The sequence below is a fragment of the Rattus rattus genome, chromosome 6 (assembly GCF_011064425.1).
Source record: "Rattus rattus isolate New Zealand chromosome 6, Rrattus_CSIRO_v1, whole genome shotgun sequence".
Taxonomy (NCBI): domain Eukaryota; kingdom Metazoa; phylum Chordata; class Mammalia; order Rodentia; family Muridae; genus Rattus; species Rattus rattus.
The window spans coordinates 61,658,801-61,679,719 of NC_046159.1; the positions used below are offsets into that span (position 1 = coordinate 61,658,801).

At 55.2% G+C, this 20,919-nt stretch overlaps 1 protein-coding gene across 1 annotated transcript; it reads left to right on the forward strand.

The window, feature by feature from the left end:
* The first annotated feature begins 3,182 nt into the window (after nt 1-3,182).
* On the forward strand, nt 3,183-20,416 carry LOC116903588 (cytochrome P450 26B1). The gene is made up of 6 exons (XM_032906211.1): nt 3,183-3,929; nt 7,296-7,520; nt 14,577-14,852; nt 15,060-15,215; nt 16,529-16,813; nt 17,165-20,416. The coding sequence occupies exons 1-6, from the start codon at nt 3,726-3,728 to the stop codon at nt 17,555-17,557; spliced, it is 1,539 nt and encodes a 512-aa protein (XP_032762102.1). The 5' UTR covers nt 3,183-3,725; the 3' UTR covers nt 17,558-20,416.
* Nucleotides 20,417-20,919: the final 503 nt, after the last annotated feature.

The window sequence follows — 20,919 nt, forward strand, 5'->3', positions numbered from 1 at the left end:
ACTCAGCCTAGAGTCAGAGTCTAATGTCTCAGTGACCAGGAATAAGCCTTAGTCTGGTCAAAGATTTGTTTTACTGCAGGGTTGCAGACCAGGCTATGACCGGCACAAGCATCAGAAGTTCACCCCAGGCACTAACTAGTTGTTCCTCCTGTGTGTATGACCAGCAAAGGTGGCTCTGGGCCTCCTTATGTCCAGACAGCTTCTTTGCAAGTTCTGTCAGATGCAGCTTCCCGATTCGATTCGCCTGCAGCACCTCCAGGAAGCCTGGGTACTGCTGCAGCATATGTTCCAGCACGGGGACTTGAAGAGAAACACTTCCTATTGGGACACACTGCAGCTGTTGCAGTGTGGCTGTGTGTCTCCCAGGACATTCCCCAGAGCCACACTTGGCAGTTTAGAAGTAAGGACTTAGGAGTCCCTCCTTTCCCTCCCAACTCCCACTCCACACTTGAGTGGGAAGAAAGTCCAGGCGGAGGAGAGCAAATTAGGCCCCAAAGCCAAAGTGTTTGTATGTGGGGGGAGGTGGGGGGTGGGTTACTAGGAAGTGTGGACTTTCGACCCCAGAGTGGGCAGGTCCTGTGGATTCAGTTTGGTGGCTTAGAAAGAGGCGTTTCCTGGCTGTAGAGAAGATCTCATGTGTATGGCCTTGTATGTTTCAATGCCTGCTTGCATGCAGTCTCATGGTAGAACTCCATGTGGCTGTCTGTTCCTCTGCCCACAGAGAGATAGCCTCAGTGTGGGTCTTCCCTTAAGGTCATATTCATAGAGTACTTCAAGACATCAGAGTCCCTAAAACTTCCCCAGCCACACTCTGCACCCTCCCAGGGAATCTGGACTAACACTGGCCTCACTGATCTTGGTTGCCAAGCAATCCTGGGAAGTAAAATTCCCCTAGGCAAACACTGCCCAGCTCTCTATTTCTGAGGCCACAGTGGTCCTGGCATGACTTTCTCAGTGTCCCGGTTCCGACTGTCCCGTGGAGGTGGGTAGTCTTAGGATTCTTAAACTGAACCCCTAGGAATATCTTCAGTTTCTCTTCGGAGCTTGTTCTCAGTCAGGAAAAGGTACATAAGGAGGGGAAGCAGAGATAGTGGCCCCTGCAGCTGTAGTATTAAAACTATCCACCAGGTGGGGTTCCAAGGCAGAGAGTGAGCATGGAGCTGACCCAGCGCTTACAGCCAGAGCCGGGCTGGAAGAGCTCTACTGGCCCAGCCAACTTCAATTGGCGCGCTCTCCCTGGCGAGAGACAGCTCACAGGCGCGCATCTTAGAAGCTCTCGCACATTTTCTGCTAGTGAGCTCTAAAGCAGATCTTATACTGGATGCAGGGGGCCATTAGCAGGGTAGGATGAATTAGTTTACAAGCCCAGCACCCTAAACTGCAGGTGGGATGTCTAGTATGATTTATTTTTATTATTACTATTATTTGCTCTGAGAGTGTGGGAGTGGAACGAGAAGACTAGAGGTCTGGGGAAAACCAGAGGCAACGGACAGGGAAAGCCACGCACTACCGAGGCAAATATCAGGGCTAGTGTGCACAGCTCCATCCCGGGCTCCCGGGAGAGGCTATATAACAGGCGGATCGTGGATGCGCGCACACACATAAGGTTATGGAGAGACTCTCAAACTCAGTTTTCTACACCAGCGTCTGGTCGACGCCAGGTGGGAGCACATGCAGGTGCCACAATCACACCTCACACAGGATGGGGCTCCGGAATCTCTGTGGCTAGCTCTGAGAAGGTGGTCACACTCACCGACATGTTTACTTATTCAAACGTACCAGAGAATGCGTGTGCAGGACTCCTGCAGCCTCTGCGTGCTGCACGTGTCTCGGGTGCTGAACACTTTCCCGGACCAGCACTGTAGTTAAGACGATGCTGGCTACTGACTTGGTAACGTGTGTGTGTGTGTGTGTGTGTGTGTGTGTGTGTGTGTGTGTGTGTGTGTGTTGTGGTCCTCAAGGTGTTAGAGCTTTGGTAGACCGAAACTCACACAGGCATAGAAGACCTTCCAGGCATTGGACCGTAAGAAACATGTGGACCTAGACAACGGAGTTTTGCAGATGCAGATATTAGGAATGAGGACCCTGGCTACAGGCAATTAGGAGGGAATGACATATATCCTTGGAGTCTGCCGAGTCCCACGGAATTACGCGGGATGGGGGTCTCGGTGGAGACTTCTGGCAACTCCCAATCGAGGGGGACAGTCGGACAAGGACCTTCCACGCAGGACAGCCGAAAGCTGGCGAACCGGTTCCGGGACCCAGGAGGGAGAAAAAGCGGGAGTAAAGGAGTAAAGAAGCTTTATAGTCAAAAAGAGGGTGCGGACCTCGTGCGCTCCTGTGAGTGAGTGAGTGAGTGAGTGAGTGTGTGTGTGTGTGTGTGTGTGTGTGTGTGTGTGTGTGTGTGTGTGTGGGGTGTGTGCGTGCGCGCGCAAGAGTGTGTGCATGCGCGCTCGGGCATGTGTCTCATCTCATCCGTTTGTAGGTGCTGGACTCGGCGAGACGCGGGCGAGAAGGAAGAGAAGGCGCGAGGTGAACTGAGTTTGATCCTGAGGCGCCTACAAGTGGGTCCCCGGCGGGCGGCGGGCGGGGCGGCTGGGCGGGAGGCCGGCGGGAGCTCACACGCTCGGCAGCCGGCCGGCCTCTCACCACGCCTCCCGCTTTGTGAGCGCGCCCAGGGGGGGTGCTGGACGCGCGCCCACGGCGCTGCTCCCGCCTCTATATAAACACACGCATCGCCTTGCCTTGGATCAAATCAGATTGAGAGACGCTTTTCAAACCACCAGCCCTGAAGTCCTGCCTCCTGCTTTCCCCCTCTTTCATCCCTTTTTGCCTTTCTTTCTTTCTTTTTTTTTTCCACCCCTCATCTCTTTTCTTTTCCCCAACAGCAACTCCAGAGCCGAGAGACTGCGTCCCGGGACAGACTGCCTTTTCTTAATTGATAGATAGCCGGGCTCGGGTTTTCCCTCCTCCCCCAACCCCACCCCTGCCTTACCCTCCCTCCTGCCGCCGCCGCCCCAGAGCCCGCCTGGGGCTCTGTCGCCAGGCTGCGTCCCTTCCCCGCTGCGGCCCGCCGACTCCGCACTCGCGCTCGGGCCAACGCGCCCGCCTCGCCCGCCTCCGGGTGCCGCGGTCTCTCCAGCCTCTACACTCGCCTCATCTGGGGAGCCTTCTCCCAAGCCCCCAAAGTTTCTGGGTTCGTTGGAATTTTTGAATTCCGATTTTTTTCTCTTTTTATGTACCTAGGAATTTTGGAGGAATAGTTTGGATAAATTGATCGCACTTTCCGCTAGCTCTCGGTTCCCCTTCTTTTTGCCCCCCTAGCTTTGAGCAGGGAAGGGGCTTCCGAGAGATTTCCTGGTGGATAAAGTTTTCCAAAGTTTTTCGCGTGTGATGGTTGCGGGGAGAGCAAGCTCACCAGCTTGACTCAGCTCCATCTCACCTCCCCAGAGCAGTCCTAAGCCCGCATAAAGGGACAAACAAACAAACAAACAAAGTTACACCTCGAGTCGCCTCGTGTCTTCTCTCTTCTTCCAGGCATTCTTTTTCCTCCCTCTCTTCGATCACCTCGCAGTCTCCAGCCCCTTTCCCTCGGCCCCATCTCCTGGGTTTCTTCGAGGGGTGCCAGGACCCCCGGCCGCAGCTTCCCCTCCCCCGTCACTCTGGTCCGGCCCTCCCCTCCCCCATCCCGGACCGCACAGCCAATCCCCCAAGCGGCCGCCAACATGCTGTTTGAGGGCTTGGAGTTGGTGTCGGCGCTGGCCACCCTCGCCGCGTGCCTGGTGTCCGTGACGCTGCTGCTGGCGGTGTCGCAGCAGCTGTGGCAGCTGCGCTGGGCTGCCACCCGCGACAAGAGCTGCAAGCTGCCTATCCCCAAGGGCTCCATGGGATTCCCGCTCATCGGAGAGACTGGTCACTGGTTGCTACAGGTAAGCGCGCTCTCGCCTAGCCGCTCCAGAAGTCCGCTAGCCGCGGGTGTCCGGCCAGGGGGCGCCGAGAGCTCGGACACTCGGAAGCGCCGGTCCCCGCCCCGCCCCTTCCTTGCCTCAGCCGGCGCCGCCAGGGTTTCCCCAGCTCGCCTGCAGCGCGGCTGGGAGACCTCCGGCGCCCGGTGAGCTAGTTCAGAGACCGAGTGGGCTAGTTAAGAAGGCTATTGATGGGTCAGTAGCATAGAGGGCTCCCAAGTGTGATGCTCCTGGGCTTCAGGCGTCCAAGCAGGGGTGCGCAGAGAGCGCTGGGGGAGCAAGTCTGGAGGGGCGTCGCTTAGTTTTCACCTCTGTCTCTGAGCCGCAGTCTACTTTAGCGCCCTGGGTATCTACCTAAGCGCGGAGAGGTAAAGGAGGAGAGGGCCTGTGGCAGCTCGAATGGCTCACTTTAAGACCTGGGCAGCATTCTGCAGTGCACTATGCTCAGGCTCAGGTACAATCGGGCTAGTACGAGGTGCCACTCACCTCTCTCTCTCTCTCTCTCTCTCTCTCCTCTCTCTCTCCTCTGGTGTTGTGTTTTGTGTGTGTGTGTGTGTGTGTGTGTGTGTGTGTGTGTACACGCGCGCATCTGCATCTGCGTCTCTGTGTTGCGGTGGGAGAGAAAGGAGATAAAGTAAGAGAAATTCAACGCAGAAGAGTTGAGGGCTCAGCTTTCGGGGGAGAAAGGGTCTGTTTGCTTATTGGGTGGAGACAGTTTAGCTGAGGGAAACTAGGAGAAATATGCAAAAGACCCAGAGTGTGCCTATGCAACTGGACGCTTCACAACTCCACTCTGGTGACAATTGGAGCCAGGCGCTTTGAGGACCAAGCCCAGGTAGGTAGCAGGCAGATTAACCTGGATTTAACCTCATCTAATGCTAGACAATCGCTTATTGCAATTTGATACACCCCAGGTTTGGGGCGGGGGTGCACTCTAGGGTAACTGCGGGAGGTGCGTTTGTCAGGCGGGTGCTCATAGATATTAGAGGCAGCCTGGATATCCTGAAACAGACAACCCCGACCCTTGAAAGAAGAAATGAAAGGTGAGCGCGCGCGAGTGCGCGCAGACCAATGGGTTTAGACGTGCGAAAGCTTGGCTTGAAATTAATAGACGCGTGCAGTCCGTGCGCTTGAGCACACACACACACACACACACACACACACACACACACACACACACGCACACACACACAAAATACCGTGCCCCATCAAGAGCCGAGGACAGGAAAGGAGCCGCATGAAGGGGCTTGAGAGGTTCCCCCTGGATCTTTCCATGCCTCACAATTGGCCGGTCTCTTTGGGGGGATGCTTGTCTAATCGGGTGGGGTTCCCATCAACCAATCGGATGTTCCTTTGAGACAAGATCTCTTTCGCCTGTTTTTGTCTCTACATTTAAAGGGTTAACTGTGGCGGTGGTCCAGGCTTTAGCCGAGAATTTAGAAAATAAAATAACTCAAGTGGCAGCGTTCCCGCCTGTTTAAGGCAAATCCTTCGAACCCTGGTCCTCATCCTGTTTCCTGACCTGCCCCTCCCCCATGTCCCTTGCCATTTTTCTCAATCTCACACAGGGCCCTTGCGGGTGTGGTGCAGCCAGCACAAAAGTTAGAGAGGCGCTTTTCGCCTGGGCATCCGCGCCCCTGGGGGTCAAATCCCCCGGGAGGAGGGATCGCGGGTGCTGAAGGGGTTAAAGCGAACCCTCCGAATCCGGTGTTTTTTCGGAGTAATTTATCAGATTTTACGGGGGACCTCCAAGGGCTCTCGGTTTCCACCAAGCACCATCTAAACAGAGCCCAGGGCTAAAAATACATTTTTGTATAAATTGGACTCACGGCCCGAACGGCCGCCCCTATGAAAGTCCTCTTTGTGAAGGCCGTGGAAACGGCGGACAAATAACTCTTTATTAAAGCCACAAAAAACGCACTTTAATTATAGTTAGGCAGATCAGAGGCGGGGGTGGGGGCAAGGCGGCGGCGACCTCGGAAAATTCACAACCCAACTTTTGTGTCGAAAGAAAAGAAAAACAGAGGAAAAGACGGGAGAGGAGAGACCGAGTGAGACGGAGCGAGGGAGACTGCAAGGCAGACGAGGACGGGAACCCCGCTCGGCGCCCCCCTCAGCCGCACCCCACCTCCGCCCCGACTTCTCTTAAAGGAGCCGGCGCCGTCTAAGCTGGCGTCTGGACGGGGGCGTCCCCAACTCGGCCCCTCCAGGCGGCGCGGGGGTTCCCGGCTTGTTCCCTGTCGCGCGCCGGGCCCAGAAGCATGTGGAAAAGCCATTAGGAATCTGGGTTCTGTAGCCACTTTTCGCATCTGGGGCGTGTTCACTTCTAACTGGAGTATATAGTTTCCCCGAGAGAAAGGAAAGTGAGGAGGGGGGCAACCCAGGAAAGGGGAGCCTCCGGTCTCCGGGTAGAGGGAGCCGACGTGTCCCTAGGAGACCACCACTCAAAGGCGGGATCCCCGGCCACTGTTCTACTGGCTGGCTGGAGAGAATGGACAGGTGGCTCGCCGCCTGGATGCAGCCAGCGTGTCCTGGCGGGAGAAGGGTTAAGGCGGGCCGGGTGGCGAAAGCGACGAAGGTTTCCGGCACTGCGGGGCCGCTAGCCTTGGGGCACAGAGCTCGGCCTAAGGCCCGCGATCCGATTACCTGTGCAGGTCACCGCGCCCCATCCCGCTGCCCCTCAGAAGCACCTTCCCGGTGCTCCAGTTCCAAAGTTAAGGGCGGAGACAAAAGTCCGTCCCAGTTATTCCCAGGACAAATGCTTCAGGAGAGTTGTGGCTCTGAGCCCAAGACTCCACCCGGCGGAGCCCACGAAGGGCCACACCGGAGCAGAGAGGAAACTCCAACCCCCATCTCTGGGGACAGCCTCCGGGCACGCACAACTCGCCGCTATAAATAATCTTTGGCCTGCGGCCACCCCGCGGGGTCTCGCCAGCCCGTGGCCTGGAGCCTGGAAATATTTATTCCGAGAGGCTCCGCTGCGCAGGGGTGGGGGAGCAGGCTCCAGCTTCAGGTTTAGCCGTCGGGGATACCCCCCCAAAGTCATTACTAAAAGCAGCCTTCCGTGGGTGCCCCTGCATCTCCGTCCTCCCGCATTATTTATTACCCTCTAGGCCCCACTTCCCAGTCCTAATGCACGCCGTGAAAAATAAAACCTGTAAGTGTGTGTGTGTGTGTGTGTGTGTGTGTGTGTGTGTGTGTGTGTGTGTGTGTGTGTTGGGTGTTGGGGGGTGATAGGAACCGGATGACCGGTACCTAGTGTGAGGCAAGATGCAAGGGCCCTACAGGTCCTCAGTGAGCCCTGAGAGGCTTCTGGTGTGGTTCCCGCAGGGTTCCGGCTTCCAGTCGTCGCGCCGCGAGAAGTATGGCAACGTTTTCAAGACACACTTACTGGGGCGGCCGTTGATCCGTGTGACCGGTGCGGAGAACGTGCGCAAGATCCTACTGGGCGAACACCAGCTAGTGAGCACCGAGTGGCCGCGGAGCGCACGCGTGCTGCTGGGACCCAACACAGTGGCCAACTCCATTGGCGACATCCACCGCAACAAGCGCAAGGTAAGAAGAGCGAGAGCCCTTGACTTAGGATTAACTGCCTCCGGTATGGAGCACAAATATCTGAGCTCTTCCTGCCCGAATCTGGACTCTGCTTAGGCCCCCTCTTGATCCGCTCTGATGCACCTTCTGGCTAGCCCACTGCACGGTGGATACCACTAGGGGTAATAGGACCTGCCTGCGGATGGTCTGCACAAAGCTTGTATTTGTGGGGTCTGCAGTGACGGATGCAATTGCTCAGTGCACCACTCTACTGGAAAAAGGGGGCGGGGCGGGCGGTTCCACCCGGGACTCCCTGTCACCTTTTTCTCAAAGCTTCCCCCCAAAGAATAATCTTGCCGAAAACCAAACCTGGCCTAGCAGCCACAGGTTGCATGGAAGGTGAGTCTGTTGCTGGATTGAAGACACCCTATGGGCAGCGGTCTTCCAGGCTAGCCAAAGGGAATAGGTTGGGTGGCCTTGGGGCCCCTGCTCTAGCAGGAGCGCAGTCCGGTGGGGGAAGGGCAAGGGGTGGGAGCAAAGTCTAGGTGCGCTGTGGTTCAAAGAGCGCCCACTCTCCTGAAAGAGGAAGAGAAAGTGGGTGTTTATCCGGTGGATTTCCCGAGCTAGAGCAAAGACTCCCAGCAGGCGAGCCAGCGCGCACGCAGCACGCCTCCCCGCCCCCTCCAGCTGCGCCGCCGCCACCGCTGGGCTGGGAGCGCGGGCGGCACGTGCTGTTTGAACTGCAGTAACCCGAAGGCTGAGCCTGCCTGCGGGCGGGGCGCCGGCCTTGGGCTGGAAGCCGCCAGAAGGAGGCTGCAAGGCTCCTTCACTCTGTTTTTTCCATTGGGTCAGAGGACTCGCTCAGGTTTGGAACCTAAAAAGAAGAAAAGGGGGCCTCTGGCCTCGGGGAAGAGCGGTGGAACAAGGAGCAGGGAAGAGAGGTCCACAGGGACCATGTAGCTCCACTGTTAGGTGGTCTGGGTGACTGGGGAGCAGTGGGAATGCTCACTGACGCTGCCAGGGGTTTCCTGTTCTCGAACCGAACGGCTGTTAGGGTTGTTCTCCTAGGAAGAGGGAGGAAAAAAAAAAAAAAGCAAGCAAGCAAGCAAGCAAGCAAGCAAGCAAGAAAGAAAGAAAGAAAGAAAGAAAGAAAGAAAGAAAGAAAGAAATCAAAGGAGGATGAGTAGGTCTCTCAAAAATTCTACAGAAAAACTCCGAAGGCCTGACAGATGCTGGAAGCAGTTAAAACAGTTTGCTGGCACATGGGGGGAGGGGCTGGGGGACAGTGGTTTCTCCCTTTAGTCTCTGAGGCTCCGTCAAAGCTTCCTTGCCTGGGGCTGAGGCCTTCAGGGAACCCAGCTTTGAGCCACTGACTGCTTCCTCACTTCCATCCAGAGGCAGGGTGCAGAGGGATCTCAGAGTGAGACTTGAACCAGCAAAGTCATCCCTCAGCCTGAATCACCAAGTCCTGCCTGCTGGGGCTGCAGGAAGCTGGGGTGGGGGCAAGGTGCTCAGATGAAGAAAGGTGCAGGAAGGAGGGTGAGACCCAAGGGAACAGATAGGGGACACAGTTCCGATGAGATGGGTAACAGACTCTAGGACTCCGCAGTCTTCTGAACGCCTGGCCTTCCTGCTCTTTGAGACGGAGACTGGTCAGGCCAGCACATACGAATCCAGGCAGAAACAAAAACATGAAGGGCTGTGTCTGTGCTTGCTGGGTGGTGGTCACATGAGTAGGACCCTTCTCAAGCATCCACAATCCTGAGTTTACTGAGTCTTATAGGTGCTAAGAAGCAGGAAGCTTGACCTCAGGAAGTAGGGACTCACAGGAAGGACAAAGATTGAGTGCTCAGAGGCCATGTTCATGAATGTGAACCTGAAGAGATGGGTCCTTCTTGAGGAGGCAAAGCCTGGAGGGCATCTTCTGGCCTGGGTGAGGGTTTTTGCAGCTTACACTGCAGTGAGGGCCATGCCCCAGCCTAGTTAGGGTGAACGTGCAGGAAGCGGGGCCCAGGTGTGCAGGACACGGCTGGCTGAGAACTAGGAGAGTCACTGTTTCCATTGGAGTGGGTGACCACCCCTTCTCTGGGAGGTCTAACCAGATGTGTGAGGAGAGGGTTCCACACAGCCATCACCGTATGCACTCCACATGTTGGCCCTGGCTGCCCTGGTGGTCTAGGGCGAGCTGGGGCTGCCTGGAGAACTCAGAAGTGTCCCCACTCAGATTGCAGCATCACCTGGGAAAGGCTGTCCTCAAACCCCCACCTTGTCTCCTTTGGAACTCCTCCCAAGCTGGGGCAGAGGCTCCTATCTGACAGATTGTATGGAATAGCTGGCCTGCTGCCCAGGGGAGGGTAGGAGGAGTCTGGTGGAGAAGGTGGGGATAAGAAGTAAGAGATAAACAGAAATGAGTACTTCTGGAAGCCCCTGCTCTCCTCCTCCTTTTCTCCCTGCTTGCATTCTGAGTTTTTGTATGGAGTGGGTTTGAGCACCGAGAGACTAACAGCCTCGGTGTGCCGTTAAAACAAGGTCCCAAGATTGCCCTGGAGAGGGAAGACCCCAGAGTAGGATTTCTGCCCAGCAGGTGAGTAGAGCCCAGAGTGGTCTATGGAAATATAATCTTGGGGGAGGCCAGCCCCAGTCCACTGGGCTTTGGATGCCTCTAGCTCATTACACAGGCTATAGCTATAGACATCACCACATGGATCTAGGCTTGGCTCAGGGCAGAAGCTCCAAGCTAATTCGGGATCCATGAGCAGGGGTGGGTCGCATAGCCAGACAGCCTAGTCCCAGGGGAATAAGCCTTTGTCCTAATAGATGAATTCTTCACCCAGAAGTTACTGTAGGTCCAGCAAGTGGTCCCAGGGGCAGGTGGCAGGAGTGGATCTCTTTGAAGGTCAGTGGGGGAGGAAGCCCAGGCTAGCTGCCAGGGTGTCTGTGTGTGGGTGCCTCCTGATGCTTGCCCTTGTGCTGGGTTACAGGAAGCTTCTGCTTTCTGTGTTCACTCCACTGTGAAGAAGGGTCCAGAACTCTGGTGTCTCCTCACAGTCCTCCTCAGTTGGTCATTCTGCTAGCCCCTCCCCCTGCCAGCTGTGGACTGGAACTGTGGCCTTGGTGGGGACTGCAGAGGCTGTCTTTTCTGGCTCTGAGCCCTAGTTCCATTCATTGTAGCCATCCTGGGCTCCTCAGCCCCAAAAGATTGGTATGAGGCAGGGGCTTGAGGATCCTACCATGGGGTATAGACTGTCACCCTACCCTATGACTTTCAGAGGCCCTTCCCTCATGGCTCTCAGCTTTCCAAAGGGGTTTTGTGGTTGGAAGATAGTGCAAATGGGTAGCCAGTGGCTCCCTACCCTCTAGTACTTTGGTTGGGGTATGTGAAAGAGTTCAGACAGTATGGTGCACATGGGGGCCGCCCATAGGCAGGTAGGGAAGAGGGGTGTGTGTTCCATTCTGTCTGACCAGCAATGATGAGGGAACACAGCCGAAGGGGAAGGGGAAGCCAGGTGGCATTGCAGGCAGATGGAGAATGAGTCCCTCTTTAGTCCCCCTCCTTACTGGAGTATAAAGTACACACCTTGGCGTCACCCCTATGCAGACCGCTGCCTGCCTTCTGTTATTCTTTCCACTCCACAGGCTGAGGCTCCGGTGGCTTGGCTGGGTGGCCTGCCTGGCCCCCACCCCTCTTGGGCAGCAGCTTCCATTCCTCCTCAGCTGAGTCACTGGCTGGGCAGTGGGCTCCCCCTGAGGCCCTGCCCTCTGCTGTGGCTGTCCATTAGTTTGCCCATCTTATCCTCAACTGCAGGCTGATCTGGTGGGTACCACTCCCGAGGGAGCTGTGGGATTTCACAAGGTGACCTCCCGTCCCAGAGACAGCAGATTAGAGTCGAGCGGAAGTCTGACTGGAAGAGAAGGCATCTATAAAAACAATTATAGGGGATTTAGGCTTTGAGGAGCCCAGGTGAGCACTCCAGGACATAGGCAATCAAGTTCTACCCACATGGGCAGAGACAGAAAATGTAGGTAACTGTTATTGGGAAGACTGAGTGGACTTGGGAGTGTTCTCCAAGGACATATTTAAAACAGAGCCTATCCTCCCTCTAGGCCTTCTTGTGATTCTAGGGGTATGCTGGGGTGGGAGTTCTGAGGTCTCCAGGACCCTCTCTCTATTCTTGCTCTCCCTGAACCCATACCTTGCAAAGTCCATACGTGTGGCTTGATCTGCCATGCTCTGTCGGAGCCTGGCTGGTCACCATGGGCCTTTTTGTGGCATTCTTGGCTTCATTGTGGGGATTCCCAGGGAAGACCCCATGAAAGAGAAAACAGCTTGGCCACTGTGTTGCCTGTGGTCAGGGCCAATGCTCCTGGGCCAGAGCCTTCTTCATACTGAGCCACTCCCAAGCCTCTTCCCCTGTGCCCCAGGCCTGACCCCAGTGGCCAGAAGCGTCATATCCAACAGGCTGATGAGACCCAGGCATCTCCCTACCCTGGCAGGCACCTCTGCCCGTTCTCCGTGGTGGCTGGTGGTTTCTGGGCTGCCTGGCTTTGGGAAGTGCCCGCCTTGTTAGCCCTGGGCACACACCCAGAAATGCAGACTAGGCACCTTCCCAGAGCCGGGGAGGCTCCTGTGTCTCTAGAGCAGCTGAAGCAGAGGCAGGGCCACTGACTTGGTGACTCTGACCACAGGTCCCTTGCTGGAGTGCCTGCTCCCAGCATGCATTTGGTTTTTCATGTCTGTGCTTTCTCCACCTTTCGGGAGCGGGAAAGAGGAAAACCTCCAAGGAGAATGGGGAACATCTGGGTGGGAAAGGACTTTGAAATATTTAGATGGATGCTCTGTAAAATCCAATGGGGGACCAGGCCAGGAGGAGCAGTGGCAAGTCGGACGATGGTCTAGACAAGGCCCAAGGTTTCCTCCTCTTCCCAGGGACCCAGGAAGACACTGTCCATGCTTCCTGGCTTCGCTCAGAACCCTTTTCATTTGGGGGCAAGTCTAGACACGCTGCCATAGAGTTCCTTGCTCAGCCCCCGATGTCCCTGGGTCCCCTCTTTCTGGGTCTTCTCAGCCCTCCTGTGCCCCTCGGGTCAGAGAAGTGATTCAGCTAGCTATCACTAGAGGGCGCAGGGATTGTAACCTAAGGGACACAAGGGGTTCGTCCAGGATCCTAGTGTCCCCTTCTCAGGATACCCTTGTCAGCCATTGGGTTAGCCTGTCTCAGGGCCTTGGTGAGGTATGAATATGGGTTACCAGGCTGTCTCCTGAGGGCTCAAATTTCGAGGGACTGTGCTGCCAATAAAGGTTTCATCTTGGGGAAAGTGGAAATTGGGGCTAAGATGCTGTGTGTCTTGGGAATATCCCAGAGGTTCCTTGGGTCTCACCATCTAATAATGGACGAAGAAACTAAGGCCCTGGGGTGAGCATCATTGGCCATGGACACACAGTGAACCGGTGACCAGTCCTTTATTATAAGTTAGGCCCCTGGGCATCCAGTCACACCCTCTTTGTCATTTTCTTGCTGTATCCAGAAGTCTTGCTTGGCTTTGGCTGGTCCTGGTGACAGTGGCCTCTACCTGTCCCTCCTGCTTAACCCATCCTTGAGTCCAGACTTCCACTGGGCGGTTCCCTATCCCTATGCCACTTCCAAGAGCTTGCTGGTTCTCAGTCAGCGTGGTGTCATTATCCCCCACCATAGCCAGCTTCTTCAGTGTTTGGTCACATGAGTTACCCTTCCCCACTGTGCTTCCTGGTGACTCCCCCTCCAAAAGCTCTGTTCTCCAGAGTCCACTGTTGGTCAATAGTCTCTGACTGGACTCCTGAGGGTGAGCCTCCCCGCCAGGCCCCTTGGCCAAAGGATGAACCTGGTCCTAAGAACACCAGGACCAGGGATCAGGCACCCACAGTCTTCCACTATAACCCTCTGACCGTTGAAGCCTCTCATCAAGAAATTCCCCAGGACCCCCGAATCTGGGCAAGTGTGAGTGACCTAGAGGACCTCTTGTCACCCTTGTTCCTCCAGGCTGTTCCTTGGCAGTGAAACTGGTCTGGGCAGTATGTCCTCTGCCCCTCACTGGCCTCCTTCTCCTCCCTCTGCCCACTGGGAATTGGGAATGAAAGTGCTATTGTACAAAAAGGCTGGGCCACTGAAGGGCCAGCACTGTTATTTCTGCAAACCAGCCCTCCCATTAGCCATGCAGGGCACAGGCCAGGAAAATGTTACCTTTTCCTCCATGCGCTGACTGCAGGGGAAATTCTCACATTTACAGTTTGTGTGGTGGTTGTGTTAGGAGAGCAGGCAGGAGGGTAGTGTGCGTGTGTGGTTTTGTACAGGCTGGTGAGTACCCTCACCTTCATGCTCCCTCTTTTCCCAGCTCTGGGGGGAACCTTCTGTTCTGGACTCGTATCTGGGGGTATAAGTAGACCCACAGGCTTCAAGTAAATAAACAGACGCCCTCCCTCTCTTGGCCAGAGGGGAGCTGTGTGAAAAACATGCTCTGTTGGGGTGGAGGTAGGGCACTGCCAAGCCGATCAAGAGGATGAGTGCAAGACCAGGGGATGGGAACAGAGACCCTGGGTGGTCCTAGAAGATGCTCAGAATTAAAGGTCTCTGTCTCTGTGATCTCCTAGGGGTAGAAAGCTGTTGTCTAGATGCCTAGCCATACTGTAGATGTTTGAATGATACACTCTGCACTTCCTAGAGTTTCCCCTCAATTGTCATTACATGGGTCCTGCTTTCTGTGGAGCAGTGGCTTCTCTTGCCTGCTCACCAGTGGAGCAGAGAGCCATGCGCTGTGACCATACACTCATGTCCTACCTTCCCTGACACTTCTGCCGGAGGTCCTGGAACTCAGCAGAAAATCCCCTCAACAGAAGTGCAGACTCCTTTGTGTGGCCCCACCCTAGCCCCGCTGGGAGAGCCTCTCACCCTTTCACAAATACAGGCAGTAAACCAAGGGCTCAGTATAGGGGAATGCACGAGGGAGCTGGGTGGGAGCCATCACCAGGAAGCATGGTGGGATGGGTGTGGACTGCATTCCTCCTGGCTGCAGGTCCTTACCACTTGCCTCTGGGCTCTTCAGGTCTTCTCCAAGATCTTCAGTCATGAGGCACTCGAGAGCTACCTGCCCAAGATCCAACTGGTGATCCAGGACACACTTCGAGCCTGGAGCAGCCAGCCTGAGGCCATCAATGTGTATCAGGAGGCCCAGCGACTCACCTTCCGAATGGCCGTGCGGGTGCTGCTGGGCTTCAGCATCCCCGAGGAGGACCTGGGAAACCTCTTTGAGGTGTACCAGCAGTTTGTGGAGAATGTCTTCTCTCTGCCGGTGGACCTGCCCTTCAGCGGCTACCGGAGGGTAAGTAGCCAGTGCATGGAAGGGAGGGCATAGGACCGTCTTTAGGGAATTGCACTGCTGGGCAGATGCTGGGAGGGAGCATAGGGCCTTGGAGCAGACGGATGAGAGCAGAGATGGCAGCAGGGTGGCTCTGGAGCCTTCCTTGTGGTCCGGGGGCTTAGAATGAGCCCTGCCTTCGAGACAAACTGATGGTCCGCTTTCCCCTAGGGCATCCAAGCTCGGCAGATCCTTCAGAAGGGCCTAGAGAAGGCTATCCGTGAGAAGCTTCAGTGTACCCAGGGCAAAGACTACTCGGACGCCCTGGACATTCTCATTGAGAGCAGCAAGGAGCATGGCAAGGAGATGACCATGCAGGAGCTGAAGGTTGGTGGCAGTGCCAGGCTCCACCACGGAATGCCTTTCTCACCCCCCTCATCCAGAGCAGAAAGTTGCCTGACTGCTTTCGTGCCAAGCAGCTTTCTGAGCAGCAATGGCAGTGGCTGCCTTGGGCCCAGCAGCGTAGTAGAAGCCACAACAGTGCTGAGCCAGAAGCGGAGGGCGACGTCCTCGCCCCTGCGCTGAAGGATGCTTGGGGCTACTCTGTTCTGTTCACAATAGCGCATGGCTTGGGGCTGTGCGCTCTATCTTGGGGTGGCCAGGCTCCATAAGCTCTACCTACACATATCCTTGCCTGTTGTTCTTGGGATGTTTTGAAACATTGGTCCTTAGGCCTGGCAGGCGCTTGTTGGCACCTCCTATCTCTAAGCTACTCTCTCAGTTCTTACCATGGTCCTAAGAAAGCACATGCCTAGAAGCTACTCCAGACTCCAGGAGAGGTTTGATCACAATATAGACTCCCTCCTCTTGCAGCTTCTCCAATGGTATTTGGTACTTTTGTCCATCCCACTGCCTCAGCACCGCTGGGCCTCAGTCCCCTGGCCCTGCAGTATGCCCTTTCTGGGGGCTCTTCGACTTGAGAGGGCTTGCTTACCCTAACATTCTGTCCCCCTTACCTAGTGCCTACAGACCTCCCCAGGAAGCTGGGGAGAGAGGCTGGGACTTCATTAGCAAGACCTTGGGAGGAGGGGGATTCTGGGTTCCAATGCAGTCCCCTTTTAGGTTCTCTTGGTGCTGCCTTATGCTGTTTCCAGATCCCTACCTGTCTACCGGTCTACCTAAAAGGCATCCCTCTTCTGGTGATGGAGGAAGAAGCTGGTGGCAATACCTAGTTACCAGCACACACACACACACACACACACACACACACGCACGCACGCACGCACGCACGCACGCACGCACGCACGCACGCACGCACACACATGCTCACACGCATGCATGCTTGCACGCACATGCACACACACACAGTGCTGAGCCACTGCCATATATCCTTTCTCTTCTATGAGCTCTCTGCATTAAGTAGGCCTGCTGGTGCTGGCCAAGAGTCCAGCCCTGAGCAAGAAGTGACCTTAGGCTCTGGAGCCAGCAGATTTATGCTTCTGCTCTGAGTCGCGGCAGTGCGTTTGCACCTAAGCTAGGGACCAGGCTGTGGCCTCCATGAGCCTTCTGAGAATAAGGCTCAGAGCAGCACTGTTGGCAGGCAGGAGGTAGGACCCAGGGCTCTGGGGAATGTTTGCTGTGAAGGTCATCCTAAGTGGTCGCTGCAAATGGCCCAGAATGCCTGTCTTTCTGCTGTGCAGGATGGGACCCTGGAGCTGATCTTCGCAGCCTATGCCACTACGGCCAGTGCCAGCACATCCTTGATCATGCAACTACTGAAACACCCTGCAGTGCTGGAAAAGCTACGGGAGGAACTGCGGGCCCAGGGCCTGCTGCATGGCGGTGGCTGCCCCTGCGAGGGCACCCTGCGCCTGGACACGCTCAGTGGCCTGCGCTACCTGGACTGCGTCATCAAGGAGGTCATGAGGCTCTTCACGCCCGTCTCGGGAGGCTACCGCACTGTGCTGCAGACCTTCGAACTGGATGTGAGACTGGGCTCCAGTGCTGGTGGTGGTGGGGTGGCTGGGGCTTTGCCTAGACGCTGGGAAAAAGGCAGCCATTTTGGGGTCCTCAGTAAGGCGAAGGGGGAGGGACCAGTGCCTGATTCTAGTAGCTTTCAGTCCTATGGGCGATGCTTCACTCCCAATGCAGAGCTGAATGCAACCAAACTGTGTGCCACTTGGGTTGCTTCTGTGATCTATAGATATGGGGACTTGATCCAGCAGACTGGGGGAGCAACTTTGGTGAGGGACAGGCCCTGTGCATATGAGAATGAGACAGGTAAGTGGGCCTCTTCTGGTTCTTACCACCCTACTCTCTGCCCGGTCTTCCTCCAGGGTTTCCAGATCCCCAAGGGCTGGAGTGTCATGTATAGCATCCGCGACACTCACGACACAGCGCCTGTGTTCAAGGATGTGAATGTGTTTGACCCTGACCGCTTCAGCCAGGCGCGCAGTGAAGATAAGGATGGGCGCTTCCATTACCTCCCGTTTGGCGGTGGCGTGCGGACCTGCCTGGGCAAACACTTGGCCAAGCTGTTCCTGAAGGTGCTGGCAGTGGAGCTGGCAAGCACAAGCCGCTTCGAGCTAGCCACCCGGACCTTCCCTCGCATCACTCTGGTCCCTGTCTTGCACCCCGTGGATGGCCTCAGTGTCAAGTTCTTTGGTCTAGACTCCAATCAGAATGAGATTCTGCCTGAGACAGAGGCCATGTTGAGTGCTACGGTGTAGCCTCACTCTGGTCTCAGCCCAGCCCAGCAGCGGGGGTGGGAGACAGAGATAGAAACCTGTGGGGTAGGGAGGGGCTGGATGGGAGGCCAGCAGCCCCCCTATGTTGTTCTCTGGCCTCTTCCCCGGCAAACCCTCCCTAAAGACAAAAGCGCCCCGCCCCCTCCTGACTCCCACCCTCTTGGATCTCCACTGCCCCCTAGCTTAGCTCCTGGGACAGAGCCAGGACAATTTGCCCGTGACAGTGTTAGTGAGCTGCAGTACATGCTTATGACCTCTGAACGCTTCCTTCCCTAACCCCCCTTGTCTTTTTGTTGGTGGTCAGGTGCCTGTGAAGCCAGGAGGGAGGAAAGTGGGGGGGGGACTTGGAGCACTCTTTGACACTCTCACATCCCCCCTCTGTCACTGCTCAAATGGTGCCCAGAACAGTGTTGTGGGAATCCTCACCTAAGCCAGCCTTGACAGGGAAGGAGCTGACGCCGGCTTTGAGGGGCCCATACCAGCCTACCCAGTTCAGACATTGGAAGTTACCTATCGCTGCTATTTGTCCTCTCTTCTGACCTTGGGGTACAGACCTTGGGGTACAGGAGCCTACAGGCTTAATCCTCAGATCTTCCTTGGTGGCCCTGGGCAGGGACACCAGCACTCCTCCCCTATGGGACCAACTGAGCCAGGTGTTTTCTGGCTATAGCTGGGCTCCCAGCTGCCCACCCTTGTCCCCCTGTCCCATATTTATTCACTGACCTTGGCTACACTGAGGTCTGGAGCATCCTCCCCAACACCCACACACCACCACCACCACTGCCACCATCACATGCACACACCTGCCAGCCTCTGACCTAGCTCTCCTTTTCAGGGCTAACGTGAGGCAAGAAGATGTGTGTCTGGTCTAACCCAGTTCTTTGGTAGAGGGTTAACAGCCCTCCTGGGCTCTAGGCAAAAGATGTAGCTTAACCTCAGAGTCAGACACCCAGCATCTTTGCTAGGTGTTCTTAGCACCTGCTCCCAGGCTGTCAAAGCCCCCGGGGCATGTGGGTCTAGGGGCCACCACTTCCTGTTCACTCACTGCCTGCCCCAGTGCCAGCCACTCCCCTGGTGAGGATGCATGAGGATACGGGTTCTTCTGAAGGGACTTCTGTTCCCTTCCTTAACTCTCTGCCCCTTTGCTCTTGGAAGAGTCCCCCACCCCATACCCACTCCCAACCCCATGCCACTGTCTGCTAAGCCCAGCTCAGGATTTGGGATAGAGAAGAAAGCAGAGAGGTAAGGTGGAGAGAGCCCTCTCTCTGAGCTGCGTCAGGCCCTGTGGGGTCTGGAGAAGCTGCAGGGGAGGCTATAGCTGGAAAGGAATGGAGAAGGAGAGCAGGAAGATGAGGACAGGGCATAAGTGAGTTGTCAGAAGTGGTTCAGTTGCAGAAGGCCCAGTGGGGGGTGTGGAAGGTGACTGGGTAGAAGGTGAGGGGCTCCTGCCACTGGCATTTTGAGGGTTGGCCATGCGGGACCTTCCTGGGAAGGATTTGGGGCTCTGGTGTATCTCTAGGCAATTTCGTCTGTTTTCAGATTCCTCTGGGCTTTTTTTTTCCATCCATTGCTTTTGCCTGTCACTCAGGCAGTGGCACCTTTTCGCTAGAAAACAGGAACATAGAACGATAGTTCTTATTGACCTGACCCTGGATGGCCATTGTCACGAGGGTCAGCCACATCTCCCGAGCCACACAGAACATCCTAGAAGCCACCTTTCCCAAATGTTTCACTGCTCTGCATTTTTTTTCTGACAGAACAAACTGCAGCATTAGAATACCAGGGAAATTATTGTGGAGTTCAAAAATAACCATAAACCCGCACCCCCCCTCCCAGCTCTGAAACAGACCACACCATGTAGAGGCTCATCAACATTTATGAAGTAGGTGCATGCTGCCCTCACTCCACAAGCCAGTGCCGGGGAGACTCATCTTCCTGCACGCTAACCCTGCTTGCCCACAGCCAACTGTTTCAGACTGAAGATGTGGCATATAGCTCTGTCCCTGGTAAGGGACAGAGGGACTGGAGGGCCCCAGCAGGTGTCGGGGGCCTTCCCTTTCAGGGGGCCAGCCCAGGAGGTGTGGTGAAGGAAAAGCTGAGGGGAATCCCTGTGAGGGTGGGAGGAAGGAAAGATGGTCTGCCTGGATGGGTCTCAAAGGTAACAGGCAAAGGGACCTAGCCTAGGCACCTGTGGGCGTGGCACCCGTCTCACCTCTGTAGCTGTGTCTGTTCCGTGTTTGTGTGTTTCATTGTGGTAGCATTAATGGGTGATGTATTCTCACATTCCTAACTATTGTAACTTGACATTTAAAAAAAAAAAACAAAAACAAACCCCACAAAAACTTCCTGCCACAGGCTTGCAGATTGAAGCACTTTCAAAGTTAGACGCTGGCGTGTGCATTCTGGGCAACCGTCTTGACCCTGCCCAGGTTTCTGTTATTTTATACACAAAACTTTTTTTTTCATAAATGTTATAATTTTGTGTCCGTCTTTATAAACTATTATAAGTACTATTTTGTTATAATTCAAAATAGATATTTAGTATAAAGTTTTTGCTGTTAAATATTTGTTATTTAGTAAAAATATGAATTGTTCTTTATTGTAAACATGGTTCAAAATATTAATATGCTTTTATCACGGTTGTTTTAATATTGAAAAAGCACTTGTGTGTCTCATCTTGGTATGAGCTGGTGCTTGTGTGTGTGTCTTGGCTGTCGTGTGGTTTTGATGTATATATAATATTCCACGTTGCATATTACAACAACGAATGTCCTGCATTTTGTGAAATACTCAATGTGCTCTTTTATTGGCTTCCATAATAAACTGTGGGGACTCACCCTCGTCTCTGTTGGCTGTCTGGTCTCTCGCCCTTCAGACTCGTTAGAAGGTTCCTGGGGCTCTCTGTTCCCATCAGCAGTGCCTGGACCAGCCTGTCAGGAAGCTCTAGAACGCGCTGTGAAGTTCTGCTCCACAGTCCTACACAAGGGAAAGGCTGTGACGAGGTCCAGGGCTGATGGGGGAATAGACAGCAGGAAGGCCACACCCCTGCCAGGTGTGACTGTGACCAGGTATCAGGTCTTCACACTGGACCCAATGACCCAAAGGCTTATTGATCAGTTTGAGCCAGGATGCCTGAAATTCGCAGCCGTGGGAGGTGCAGTAGTGGCCTTTGCCTGGGCAGGTGATCTTCCAAATCTGTCTCATGGGTATCACTGGATCATGTACACGCCACAATCACATATGCTTGGGAAATGCACCAGATGAAACAAACCAGGCTCTGGCATTGTGAGCCTTGAGCCCAGGATGATCCATCATAGGGGCCAGTGTGCCACCAGCTACAGGGG